At 41.0% G+C, this 13525-nt stretch overlaps 1 protein-coding gene across 1 annotated transcript in view; it reads left to right on the top strand.

Moving 5' to 3' along the window:
• The window catches only part of CDC42BPG (CDC42 binding protein kinase gamma), a 110438-nt gene that overhangs the window by 94896 nt on the left and 2017 nt on the right, over nucleotides 1–13525 (top strand). Inside the window, exons 32-36 of the mRNA XM_018554317.1 lie at nucleotides 6546–6630; nucleotides 7155–7275; nucleotides 9461–9578; nucleotides 12769–12844; nucleotides 12942–13027. Coding sequence (XP_018409819.1) covers nucleotides 6546–6630; nucleotides 7155–7275; nucleotides 9461–9578; nucleotides 12769–12844; nucleotides 12942–13027 — 486 coding nt within the window. The remainder of the gene's footprint in view (nucleotides 1–6545; nucleotides 6631–7154; nucleotides 7276–9460; nucleotides 9579–12768; nucleotides 12845–12941; nucleotides 13028–13525) is intronic.

The following is a 13525-nucleotide window of genomic DNA, read 5'->3' as shown; positions in this document are numbered from 1 at the left end:
CCCCCCCCCCCCCCCCCCCTCCCCAAGCTTGGCTTCCACTCCACCCTGCAAGGTCTGGGGCTCAAGTCTGCTAAACCCTCAGACAAACCTTCCTCTGCATGAAGGTACACCCCAGTGGGAGGACTTTTGTTAACCTTGAAAATTGAACAGCATGCATATCGGATGCTTGGGTGCAGAAGGTGGTTTCCAGCGGCTCCAAGCTAGCGTTATGCTCTCCTCCCTGCCCCATCTTCAGTTTCTCACCTCCAATTTCCCTGTGCCACTGCACAGATTAGTAGATCTCCGTCAAGCCCCTTTGGGTCGTTAAGATCTCATTGCCCCAATTCCTGTGGAAAAAATAAATGTTTCAGGGGTTTTACGCCAACCTGTTCACATTTCCCAAACCCAAAGGGGCATCTGCTCCATCTTGAATCTCAAAGCACTGAATGTCACTATTCAGGCTCGTAAACTCTGCATGGAATTCACTAGGTCTGTCATCCCCCTCCCTTCACCAGATGACATGAGAGTCCTGAGTTAAATGGTAACTGCCTATGAGGTAGTCCCATTTGCTCAGTTTCTTTTCAGGTTGCTACAATGCAATATTGTCATTGTAGGAAAAGTCAGTCCAGGCCCTGAGCAGATCAATTAATTTGGCACAGAGTGCCTGGTTATCTTTGGCTCAGGGACTGTGCAACTGGAGTCAGGGACGTTCTTCCTTTCCATCTTATGCAAGAGCCTCATGCTGGATTTCAGCCTGTTTTGGCTGGGGAGTAGTCCTGGGCACCCTGTCTGTGCAGGGTACTTGGTCTTTGAAGAAGCCTGTATCTTGATCAACATCCCGTAACTTTGGGTGATTTGGCTGTCTCTGTAACCTCTGACATGCTGCTGAATAATCCTCCAATGTGGATTCAATTAGACAACATCACAGCAGTGGAGTATATCTGGGTAAAACTAGAAGTCTCTCCATGGCAAAGGGTAGAGTGGATCCTGTCCTGGGAACAACCTCATGTTCTTGCCTTGTCCACTTCATCCCAGACATGGACAATTGGCAGGCAGACTTTCTGGCTTCCAATTTCAACAACAAAGTGCTCAGTGTTGTCTCCAGGCACAAGGATCCTTTAGTGGAAGCAGTGAATGTTCTGGTGGCTCCACGGGACCAGTACACCTATCTCCTCAACCAGCTTTTCATTCTACCATTTCTTGGTGGCTCAGACATACCACTGTCCAAGCTTATGGTCTTTTGGATAGGGTTCTAACCTTTCCTGTCAAGCCATGCTCTACTAGATCTGTGAGTGCCATTTGGATCTTTGGCCTCAGACTACTGTTTCCCAGATTTGCAAGGCTGCCACCTGGTCTTTTGTTGACACATTTTCCAAGTTCCACCAGGATGTTCAGGTCGCATCTGATGGTAGCTTCAGGCTTAAATTTCTTCTGGCGGATTTTTCAGCTTGCAGACAGTCCCCAGTTCTTTTGTTTTTAATGGGTCTGTTATCGTTTTGTTTGCAATGTTGCCCCATCCTCCGTTGGATTGCTTTTGGACATCTCGACAGTTAGTGACTTCCTGTGTACCTCAATGTATGAGGAAAAATTAGGATTTTTGTACTCCACCATCAAATCCTTTTCATGGAGTCAATTGAGGAAAACTGGTTCCAACCCTCTGTTTTATAATCCTGTCCTTGGTACTGCTTTGCTACAAATTGAGGCATAAGGTGGGTAGCAGCGGTTATCCTGGGCTGGCCTCCAATTTTTTTGTTTGCCAGTGTCCAATACTCCTGTAAGTGGCATTATAACTCAACGGTTAAGAAAATAATTTTTCCAGAAGTACAACAGTTTTTTTCCTATTCTCTTATTTTAGACCACACAGATGCTGTCTAGAGATGGTGTTCTCTCTACTAAGGAGACTTCTCAGAAAACTCAAGTGAGGCTAACAGTCATATTCAAGGAGCTGTAACTGGAATGAATGGTCAGCCATGTCAAGAGATCTGTACAACACTGACAAAATTTAAAGCCATACATGTAACACAAACCTAACATGATCCACAGCTCAAACACTATACATACAATACATTAGGATGGTAGCATTATAGAGCTTTGCTGTTTTTTGTAAGAAAAAAAAAGCAGATTATCAAATCTCCTGAAAGAAAGGTAAGTGCAACATCTGGCAGTCTTGGTGGAGGGAATGCTCATTGTAAGATACTGTAGATAGACAGACATCTTTTAAAGTGACACTAAACTCGGAGTTATATTTTAAAATGCCTTCAAGTACAGTACCTTAACTATTAACAATACTGTACCTGTGTGCATCACTCAGCTGTAGATCCTCAAATCATCTCTAAATTGGTGCTGACACTGTCCTTCCTTCTGGAGAGTGGGCACTTTTGTTCCCCATTTTCCGTGTGTGTTGTAAAGTAGTCACAGCTCCAAGCTTGCTTCTGTGATGGACTACAATCTCAGGTTTAGTTTACTAATTTGTATTGAGATTGTAGTCCATCACAGGAGTTACCTTGGAGCAGTGACTACTTGACAACACACAAAAGGAACATGAGGAACAAAAGTAGCCACCCTCCAGAAGGAAGGACAGTGTCAGCATGAATTCAGAGATAATTTGAGGATCTACAGCTGAAAGATGCACACATAAGGTACAGTATTGTTAACAGTTAAGGTATTTGAATGCATTTTTTTAATGTAACTCCTGAGTTTAGTATCACTTAAACTGTTACTGTCTGAAGCTAAACATAACTAGAGCACTGGCTTTGCTGTATATTAAAATGTATTATAACTCCTTAATATGAAATTGTTTTCTTTAGAAATCACTCAGCTAGGAGACTGCAAGAGAGTAGCTTCTTTGCGCTGTGTCTCTGAAGTCCAGCAGTTAGTGGTGCTTAGTGGAAAGAGTCACAGCGTTCGCCTATTCTCCTGGGACTTTATACCAGACTCGACCGGAGTAAAGATTCCTGAGGCAAAGGGCTGTCAGGCCATTACATCTGGTCTGGTTTGCCAAGGCTCCACAGCTGTTTTGTGTGCCGCTTCCAAGCGTCAAGTCACCTGCTTCCAACTGACAAACCGCAAGGGTCTTCCACGCAAGATTAAAGAGTTCCAGGCACCTGGAGCGGTGCAGTGCATGGACATCTTGGGGGAACGACTTTGTGTTGGCTATTCCTCTGGATTTTCTCTTTATCCTCTCCTAAATGAAGGAGCTCCATTTAACTTGCCCCACCCAGATGAACCTAAACTATCTTTTCTGGCACAGACTGCCCATGATGCCTTTTGTGCAGCAAGACTCACCCTTAGTGAATACCTACTGTGCTTTTCCACATTTGGAGTCTATGTGAATGCAGAAGGTAAAAAGTCTCGACCGCAGGAGATTATGTGGCCTGCTCCTCCACTGGCCTGCTGTAAGTATTATACTGTATCTGTGTGACGTTGGTTATGGTACTGGTGCCGATGGCTGTTTCCTATTTAATGTTGTGTTAATATAGCATTTGTTGGGAAGCAGCTAAAAATGCCCATCTCCCATTCAAAGCATTTCCAAATCCTATAATCCTCTAGCTCCCTTTTTATGGTCAGGTGTGGGATCCAGGATAGAGGGGCCTAGAAGTGCTTATAGGTTGCAAAAGCAAAGGGGTAACTTTTCTCTGTATAGGTATTGGTGACCTTTTATTTCCCATTATGGAATTACAGTCATCTGATATTAACTTATTTACATCCTGTTAAAATATTTATAATGGTTATGGGCAGTAAACAAGAAATATTCTGAGCAAAAGAGCAGAGGGTTGTTGCTTTGTGCACCAAAGGTTGTGTGCCGACCGGGTACATTGATGGCAATCCAGGCAAGAACAATTATATCAAGTAGACTAACATGTTAGTATGTGCTGGCCAGCAGTTTTTGTGCTCATTTCTCCCAAAACTGAAAGACTAGTGTGACCAACTCTTTTATTATTCCTAGTAAAGTTTAATATGGTACATGGCTTGTTATAAGGAGGGTTGTTTGCTGTCATTGGCGGTAGGATAGAAAGGAAATCTAATATATCTTGATGTGGGCAAGTTTTTAAATATTTTTCTTGCTAGGTTAAACAAAGATCTTAGGTGACCAGTAGTTCATACTAACAAATCACACTCCCTTTTAGCAGCCAAGACTTCCCACAATTTAATACTTTTTAGTGCATGAAGTTTAATAGTTTAAATGGCTTGATCAGTTTAAGAAGATTGACGCTTATATTGCACAGCCTTAAATTGTATGTAAAGCCAAAACTTGTTCTCACTTTTGGATAAAGTTGTGAAGGGTTTAAACTTGTTTTTGTGCTTTGTGCATCCCATTGAAGAGATTTCCAGTCCAGCGATACAACAGGTAGTAAACCAAAATCTCTGCAAAGTGAGAGGAATTCTCCTTTTAGACAGCTGTCACTGGAACTTGAATTTCTCTACTCCGTTGTGGAATTTCCCTCACTTTCAGCCCTGATGGCAATGGTCATTCAGACAAACCGAGAGACTGAATCTACCAAGGGGGGCAAAAAAAATAATAGGGATTTCTAAAAAAAAATTTTTGCCTATACGCACACTTAAAAATCACCAAAATGAAATTTGCTTGTGGATGTTTCACTGATGAGTGTGAAGTCAGGATGATCGGAAACTGACAGTATAACTTTGGAGTGTTTCTCCCTGCAGCATACACATCTCCTCACCTAACAGTTTTCAGTGAAAATGCGGTGGATATATTTGATGTACGAAAAAGTGAGTGGCTCCAAAGTGTTCACCTCAAGAAGGTAAGATTTTTCAGCATGTACTTTAACACAGAGTATTCATTATTTCAGTCCTTGATTAAATATGCTATTTTGTCTTAGCCAGCCACAGGAAACCAGAGCACTGCACACTTTCCCCCTTCCTATTAAAGACAGTTCATGTGCAGTGCCACAGACATTTCTCCGGCATAGTTTAGTAACTTGTGCTTTTGCATTCACAAAATCAGGCTGAACCTCAGGCAGATATATTTTACTTGGTATTGGCCTCTTGCAATCTTCTATACAGCAGCACTCTGAGGGAGGGGTAGAATTTTGAACCAGTAAGGTGCATGCAAATATGTTGACAAGAAACATGCTGACATCAGTTTGCGCAGCGCTTTACAATAAAAGGAAGACATTACAAATGCAATACAATTCCAGACAAGTATAAGTTTCTATGAGGGAAGCATTTCTACCTAGATAATTCTAGATGGCAGCATATTGTCACAAATGCATTAGGTCAGATATGTTGAAGGGAAGGCACTTGTTCATTTTATATTAACATGCCTTAGCTTGGGTCCAGTGTTTGAGCAGAGCTTCTCTTAACAATTGGAACAGCTAAAAATGTCTAGGTTCTATCTTTATTATTTTACAAAATACCATACCTGGTATATACCTTGTGAAAAGAAATGACATGTTTAAGGGATGTTCCCACAACAGAACTATAGTTTTTTTTGTCCCTGAAAAATTGTGTGCCTGTGTTTCTGAAAGAATGTAGTGTTTAAAGGGATAAAACATGAAAAAGTGTGCATGTATTGCAGTGATGTACTGCACTTTTTTGTGCCTTGTACCTAGACATATGCATTTAACACTCATTGCAACAAGAATTTGAGAGTTGGCACAGGCAGCATCCTCCACTGCCCTCTGAAAAATGATCTGCAGTGTGACTTGTTTTTAGAGGGTGGTGCAGCAGCGGCTGCATACATTTAAGAGGCAATACTGTCTGAATGCAGGTTTTTTTACATTTTTGTTTAATACAAATAGAAACACAACACAACACAAAATACAAAATGCGGCTGACCATCTGCCAAACGCGACACGATGTGTTTCATTTGCCACAACGCAACGTAAAGCATCATGGCCATGGCAATGTATACAACAGTGTTTGGCTCGGTGCTGACATTGCCTCAGGCAACCAGGGGGGTGATAAAACCACAGATAAACCACCTGGTTTTAGTGCCCCCTTGTTGTCCCTCTGAATGAGGCCTTACAACCTTACTAGTTTATGATTTTGATGCTACACCTGTAAACGTGCTGTTATTTTAACTTGAATCCCTGCTTGGAATTGTTGAGACCGCATTTGATATTTACCATTTGGGTTGTAACGTACTAATGGAAAAACTGCAAAAGAAAAATTATAAAACAGTTGCATGTGGACTAAAAACGCACTTATTAATGGGACCTGTTTTGGCAGGTCCCCGTAGGATCGGGGTCCGCCAGTCTCCGGGCTGGTGGACCAAAGTATCTCAGCCCCTGTCAGGAGCCTTGCGCCCCGGGGGGTCGGGAATTTGAGGTCCCTTCTTTATTGAAGGACCAAGCACCCCTGTGCACGTTTTTGTGTGCTGTGATTTCACGGTTCACTTTTTTTGTTCACAGGGGGAAGTTTGTTTTATGATGCACGTCCACGGGCTCTTAAAAAGAAAAAAAAACGCACTTATCATGAGACCCATAGAAAAGTACAATTCCATATTAAAGTCCCTCAACCATCAGTTGTTTTGTCTAGATTGAATGGAATTCATTGTTTTCCTTATTTATCATTTGTGTAATATACATTCACTTTACCAATAGGTTCGACCCTTAAATCAGGAAGGATCTCTCTGTGCTTTTGGAACAGAGAAAGTCCGCTTGGTGTATCTACGTAATAAATTAGCAGGTTAGTAGAGACAGTTTCTTTTCTTGTATTTGCTTTTTATCTTCTTATGTGGGATATCGCAAAGCATGTTTAAAGAATGGAAGAAGCCACTGTTATCCAAGAAACAAAATTAATGTGCAACTTCAGACACTTGGACCAGTCTCTAGCCATAATGTGCAGCTAGCACCAAATATCAAGTGGGTTTGTCTTAAAATGAACCACTTTTACCTTCCACTGCAATGTCTGGGAAGTAGACGCAAATGCCGTATTTGGCTCAGTGAGGGGAGTTGAAGGATAATTTTTATGTTGAGGCTTGTACATCACATAGTAACTGAATTTGGGATTTGTTTACATTGCCATACAGGAGCCTTTAGTTTTACCTTAACTGTCTTATGCAGTTAAGGTATTTTGTTAGGATACATCAATACATACCAATGCCAAAGTTTACTCTAGTTTCTTAGCAAAGTACTGTGATTATAATTATTCTTTACTACTTCTTCTGTAAATGTACAACTGGCTAATGTTTTATCACCCCCTTCCTCCAGACCAAGATGAGTTTGAAGTGCCAGAGACGTCCGACAACAGTGGGCGACAGCTTCTTAAGACAAAAAGCAAGAGGCATTTCTCTTTCCGGACTACAGATGAGGAGCGGCAGCAGCAGAGAAGGTTGTGTTCATAATTATGCTATAAAACTGATCTAAAGATGGGATGGAATTTTCTCACCATAGGAGAACATGCAAAGCATGGGGCGGAGAAATAATTAAATTCAAAGTAAAGAAAAAATGGTCATCCCTGCTTTAATATCAGTTGCTGCCTTTCTTCTCTGTGAACATTCACTTTGTGGGCGGATATATGTATTTATCTTGGCTCTATTTTCCACCCAACCTAATGTATATCCTGGTTGTGTATGTGAAAACCTGAAACCTGCTCCTTCGCTGTGACCTATAGAGCACAAGAGACATGGATTGATGACTGAACTGTGCGTGCGTACATTTTTATTAGCTTTTCCCATTTAAAAAATTTAGTAATACGGTATGCAGGGCAATTTATGAAATTGCAGGTGATGGAAGTGATTGAAGCTGATTGATTTCTAGACCATTAAGTTGTGAAAAATAATTCTCCATTACGGGTAGAATTGGATGATCACGCACCTATTCCCCACAAACACTGGAATAAGTCACAAAAGCCATCTTTACGTAGGGTACAGCTTAGTAAGTGGTGAGCAGTTTGAATTTTGGGTAGTTGTTTAATGTTGCTGTCTGCCCAGTTCATGTTTCACTTAGAGCTGCTTCATCCCAGTGCGTTGCCATAAATTATACGCATTGAATGTTCAATACATTATGAAGTCTATTCAATCTGAATGGGCCACAACACACCTAAAATTGTGAATGGACATTTTCTTTATAACAGTGCATTGGTAGCTTTTATCTATGCATTGCAGTGTGTTACAATGCTTTAATTTAAAAGGGTGAAGGAGTGGAAATAACTAGCAGACTGAGGTTCTAGACTTTGGTCTAATAACAAAAAAGTGTTTTATTGCTGCTGCTGTCTCTGTTGGGGAGATTTCACTTCCTGTTCTAATGACAAAGGACATATCCCCAATAGTTCTATAGGAACCAAAACAAACCTTGCAGTGGTTCTAACTAGAGGTGCACCAAAATAGAATTTTCAAAACCGAAACAAAAAAGAAATGTCAGACCAAAACCGAAAATGTTTTTTATTTTAATTCTTTCACATTTTTAAAAATATTCTATTTTTTATATTAATTCATTTTTTATTAATTATTTTTATTTTTTACTTTTTTAGGGGCTTCGGGGAAATATTAGGGGTCTAAACAAACCCGATATTTCCCTTTTTAAAATAGAAAGAGAGATTGAGCACACAAAGTCCTCAATCTCTTTTTCTGCATCCCCAGTTATCAATGAACAGGAATCCTCTGAGTGTTCCTGTTCATTCATAACATGAGGACAGAGTATGTTTACTATGTCCACAATCATGAATGAACAGGAAGTGATGTAGATCACTTCCCATTCATTCATAATTAAGGATATAGTAATCATACCATATCCTCAATATTTACAAACACTCAGCGATCACTGATCACTGAGTGTTTGCACTTGTTCTCCTTCCTGACAGCTGTCACAGGAGGCTGAGCGGGTGGTGCAGGGAGGAGAGCTCAGCCTCCTGTGACACAGCTGTCTCCGCCCACACACCGCTCTCCCGTTCTGTGACAGGAGGCTGAGCTGTGTGGGAGGAGAGACGCCGCTCACAGCGCTCTCCTCCCGCAGGGCTCGGCCGGCTGTCGCACTTTCTCTCCTCCCCGTAGGTAAGTAAGAAAGCCGGGATGTGCCGTTGTATCGGCAGAAAAATTGCACTTTCGGCCGATATATCGGTGCATCCCCAGTTCTAACCTTTCCCTAATCTATATAAAACATGAAAAACTGTTTGGCTTCAGTTGCACTTTTCCTTTGACCATAAAGTCAGTTTTTCCTTTTACTTCATCACTTTGCTGGCAATACTCTTTTCTGGCTGTAACCTTGTTTCCACCACAAGAACAGACTAGAAGAAGGTGGTGGTCACATATAACAGCCAGATAATTCATTAATTTGCAACAAAGAATACATTCCTTTACTTGTCTGGCATACAGCATTGACCAATCTGACATCACCAATTAGATTGTTAAAATGAAATCAAGCAAGTGAACTATTTTCTAACTTTGCTGACTTAGTTGCGCAGCATTGTAGCAGCACAAGATTTGTGGTGCTGAAGCAGTTTTTACAAAATGTTGCTGTTTTTAATATAGATAAATGTCTAATGACAAATATTCTGGTTTTCTTCCGGTGTCACACAGGGTTATGATGAAAGATCCACAAATGAGGTCAAAACTAATCTCCAATCCTAAGAACTTTAATCATTTGGTACATGTTGGTCCTGGAGATGGAAAGCATCAGTTGAAGGACTTGCCAATAGTAAGTACTCCTTTGAGTTTACAGTGGATTAGATTCTCACTAAATTATGCAGCAGAGTGTGGGAGGGATTGATATTCTCCAGGTTGTCTTCCACATCAGTAATTCAAAAGAGTGCGAGAGAGCAATGAAAAGAGTTTCCAATGTGTAGTGATAAAATGGATGATTCATTATAGACTTGAATATTTAGGTGATGTTTTGTCAGACAATTGTTTGACAAAACAAGGAAATGATCGATTTGGTTGAGTGCTATTGCTTTTTTCACTAAGACCATTCATTCATTCATTCCTTTTTTTATTGAAATTGATCCTTTGTTTACTGGCACTTTAATAAGTGTGTTACTGCAACACAAAAGTCCTAAACAGGTTAGTAAGGAGCAATAAATTTGAACATTGTTTGAAAAGAGACGCCCTTCTGAGAAAGCTGCGTGCTTTAAACAGTGGGAGCCATGTTCTCAAGCCCATTGTCTTTGGGATTGGTTTATAGTGAAAGTTTCTTTGAGGTGGTGAGGACAATTGGGACAACTCTGCTTATCTAATCTTTAGCTACTTTATCTCTATATATCCTATTACTGATATCCCTATCTACAAATACCAGCACATGGACTGCATTCTGGCAAAGCAATTTTATGTAATTGCGTATCTTCAATCTTTGCTTGTCTTTGGACTTTGCCGTATATGTGCACATCTGGACTCTGGCTATGTGAAAACTTTGCTTATATGGTCTTCATGACGCTATCTTTACCTGCACAACTATGCATGACCTGCATGACTATCTGCTTTCTATGCAGCATCAAAGATGCATAGAGCTAGCAAAGCTTGCTTGCATCAGTCCCTTACGTGAATAACTGTTTACTATGAGTTTTAGAGTTGCAAGAACAATTCGGATACATTTGTGAATATTGTGTGCAGCTTCTCAGCTTCAGGATTTATTTGTGGAAATGATATGCAGCTCCCTGATACTGACGTGCATTTGTAACAACTAAGCATTTATTACTTGGAGAGGATTCAGGTCCTAAACGTTGTGATGAAATGGAGCGTAAGATTCTACAGTGGCTTGAGATTATTTGTGACGCCTGTTTTTTGTGGCGCTTACATGTGATAAGTGACCAATATTGGATGTATTTATCAATTTACCTGACACGGCTTCATTGATCATCTTAGCACTTAAAGGAGAACTATGAGGTGAGTGCTTTTCACTCACCTCATAGTTCTAGCCGACCTGTGACAATGAGACTGTCACAGGTCGGCTCAGTAGATCGGGAGGTGAGGGAACACATACTGGCGTTCGATCACCTCTCGATCCTGGATTCCCCCCTCCCCGCTCCGATCCGCCAGCGCTGACTGGCAGAACGGACGGGGGAGGGGGCGGGTACAGCTGGCTCTGCCTCTAGATAGGTAGAGCCAGCTGTCACTCACGCAGCTGGGCGGATCCAGACATAATTGTCGGGATCCGCTTCAGCTGCGGCATCTCAGTATACAGCGAGCTGTAGCTCGCAGTATACTGAGCTTAGGGTGACGGGAGGACGCTATTTTGTGTCCTCCTGTTAACCTAAGGAGAACTATGGGGAAAAGCCTTAACCCCATAGTTCTCGTTTAACATCACCAGTTTATTTATATCACCTTCTTTCCATGCACTAGATTCCATGTATTATCTGATATCATACTTGCTACTTATGTATCAGTAGACGATGAGTTGTAACTATTCTCACTTTTCTTCTTGACCACATTTTGCTTGTTCAAACATTACTAAAGTCCATTGATATTTCCATATCCTTATATCTAGTTCATATGTGTTTTTGAAGGGATTCGACAATTGTGTTTTTTCTTATCACTTGAAGATATGTACATATAACAGTAGATTTGTGTTTGCTATGGAAGGGGGCCACACAATACTTACAAAAATAGTTCATGTATAAACATATACCCTAAACCCTACATACATTTTATATTTTATTTTAGTAATAACATTTTTTGTGATGTAATGATTGCAGCATGCTCCAAATTCCCCTTTCCTTGTTTCCCTATGGAATACATTGTTTGAAGAGGAATATTTTTTACATATTTTATTGCAGTTTTATGTAACATAATGTTGATCATTTAATCACCATGTACAGTTGTACCTCGGTTCACAAACTTAATTGGTTCCACGATTCTGGTTGCGAACCGAATCACATTTTCCCATAGGGTTCAATGTAAATCAGGTTAATCCGTTCTGAACCATATAAGAAAAAAAAATAATGTAACCAAGTTTCTTTTTACCACCATTCTTGCTCTGCACATTCTTTTCACCTTCATTAACGCTCTGCACATTCTTGTCACCTTCAATAACGCTCTGCACATTCTTGTCACCTTCATTAATGCTCTGCGCTTTCTTGGGACCCATGCTGGATTGAATACAGTAATACTGTACAGTACTGTGCTACAAAGCACACAAAAAAAGCTTCTCAGTAAGTGTCCACAGCCCTGTCTGCGACCGCAATCTTGAGTACAGGAAGCTACGACCATGTGTCAGAGCGTGGAAGATGGCCGCGGTCGTGTTTGTCACCCGAGGCAGGGTTCGCGAACAGAGGCAACATTTTGAAAAGCTTCCTGGTCGCGAACCGAATAGTTTGTGAACAGAGGCGTTCGTGAACTGAGGTACCACTGTAGAAGTAATTGCAGCGTGCGATCAACATTTGATTGCCACAAATTTCTCTACAATGCTGGAAGTGATGCCTTTGCTTATTTTTCATGTATTATTTTGTAACCACAAAGGCGCGGCCTCTAACAAAACATACACATGGGGATGGTTGATTTTGTGTTTTTAGATATACATGTAAAAGAGACCTGGCTGATGTGAATAATATTGTAAATGTGTTAATGCTTTGCTTCCTACTATGAAGTGCTGCAAAATGGACTTGCTTTACTGCCCCTCTCACAATGCAAGTTTTGAAATCAAATGCCTCATTGAAAACATTGCACTGCTTGGTTGGCTGATCTTGAATCTCAACAAAGGTTACAGCCCAATCCAGCAATTGTTTTTGATAGTGAGGAAGAGTTAAAACCTCAGGTAGATTTTAAATACACTCTGTCCCCATATAGAAAATGTATCCTTCTGTTGTAAACACCTTAGCTGATCACAATAGGGAGTAAAAGGCCGTAATATTACACGGAGCCCATGTGAAATGATCATTTTGCTGTTTCCCTGCCAGGCACAAGAAGAGAAAAGGAATAGTAGTGGACATGATGTTGGGACAGAGAGACCTTTGTCTTCCAGTAGTGACACTGGTAAGCCCAAGGCATGATGTATTCTTTTTTTTTTTCTTTCTGAACTTCCATGGTGCAATTTTATAGTTCTGAATCTCTCCATGTACTTTCTTTCTAGTAAAGCGAAGCTCCTGCAGCTCTCAATCGGAGGATTCTCTTTCTTCACCTCTCGGCCTCATCCCCTCTTCTGACTTAGTGAGTGAGGTAAGACAGGAATTCCAGTTGACATTTTCAGTAAAATAAACAAGATGAGGGGAATTTATCAAAACTGGAGCAGTTGCCCATGGCAACCAATCAGCTTCCATCCTTAATTGCCACAGCTTAACCTTACAAACTGAAGAGAGAAGCTGATTGGTTACTATGGGGAGTTGCTTCAGATTCTGTCTGCTCCAGTTGTGATAAATCCCCCCAATGTGTTAACTCAGCAACATTGCTACATTATAAAATCTTGTATGTTGTGGTCCTCAGATACACACACGCCTTATGGGTTATCCCATGCATGGGCACCATTAGGAATCGGACAGCCACTGCTATGTGATACTGCAGGCCTGAAAGCCCCCAGCATAAAGGAAATTTAGACCACATATCTCAGTTATTGCATGTTTGTTCCACACCAGCGACTCACTAGGTAGTGAAGCCAGGGTCAGAGTGGCTGCTTCTGTACATATTCAGATCTGTTCCTATCTCATAGCAGGGGGGGGG

Source organism: Nanorana parkeri, unplaced genomic scaffold, assembly GCF_000935625.1.
Source record: "Nanorana parkeri isolate BGI_ZX_2015 unplaced genomic scaffold, ASM93562v1 scaffold153, whole genome shotgun sequence".
Classification (NCBI taxonomy): domain Eukaryota; kingdom Metazoa; phylum Chordata; class Amphibia; order Anura; family Dicroglossidae; genus Nanorana; species Nanorana parkeri.
This window is presented reverse-complemented; position numbering and strand designations above follow the sequence as displayed.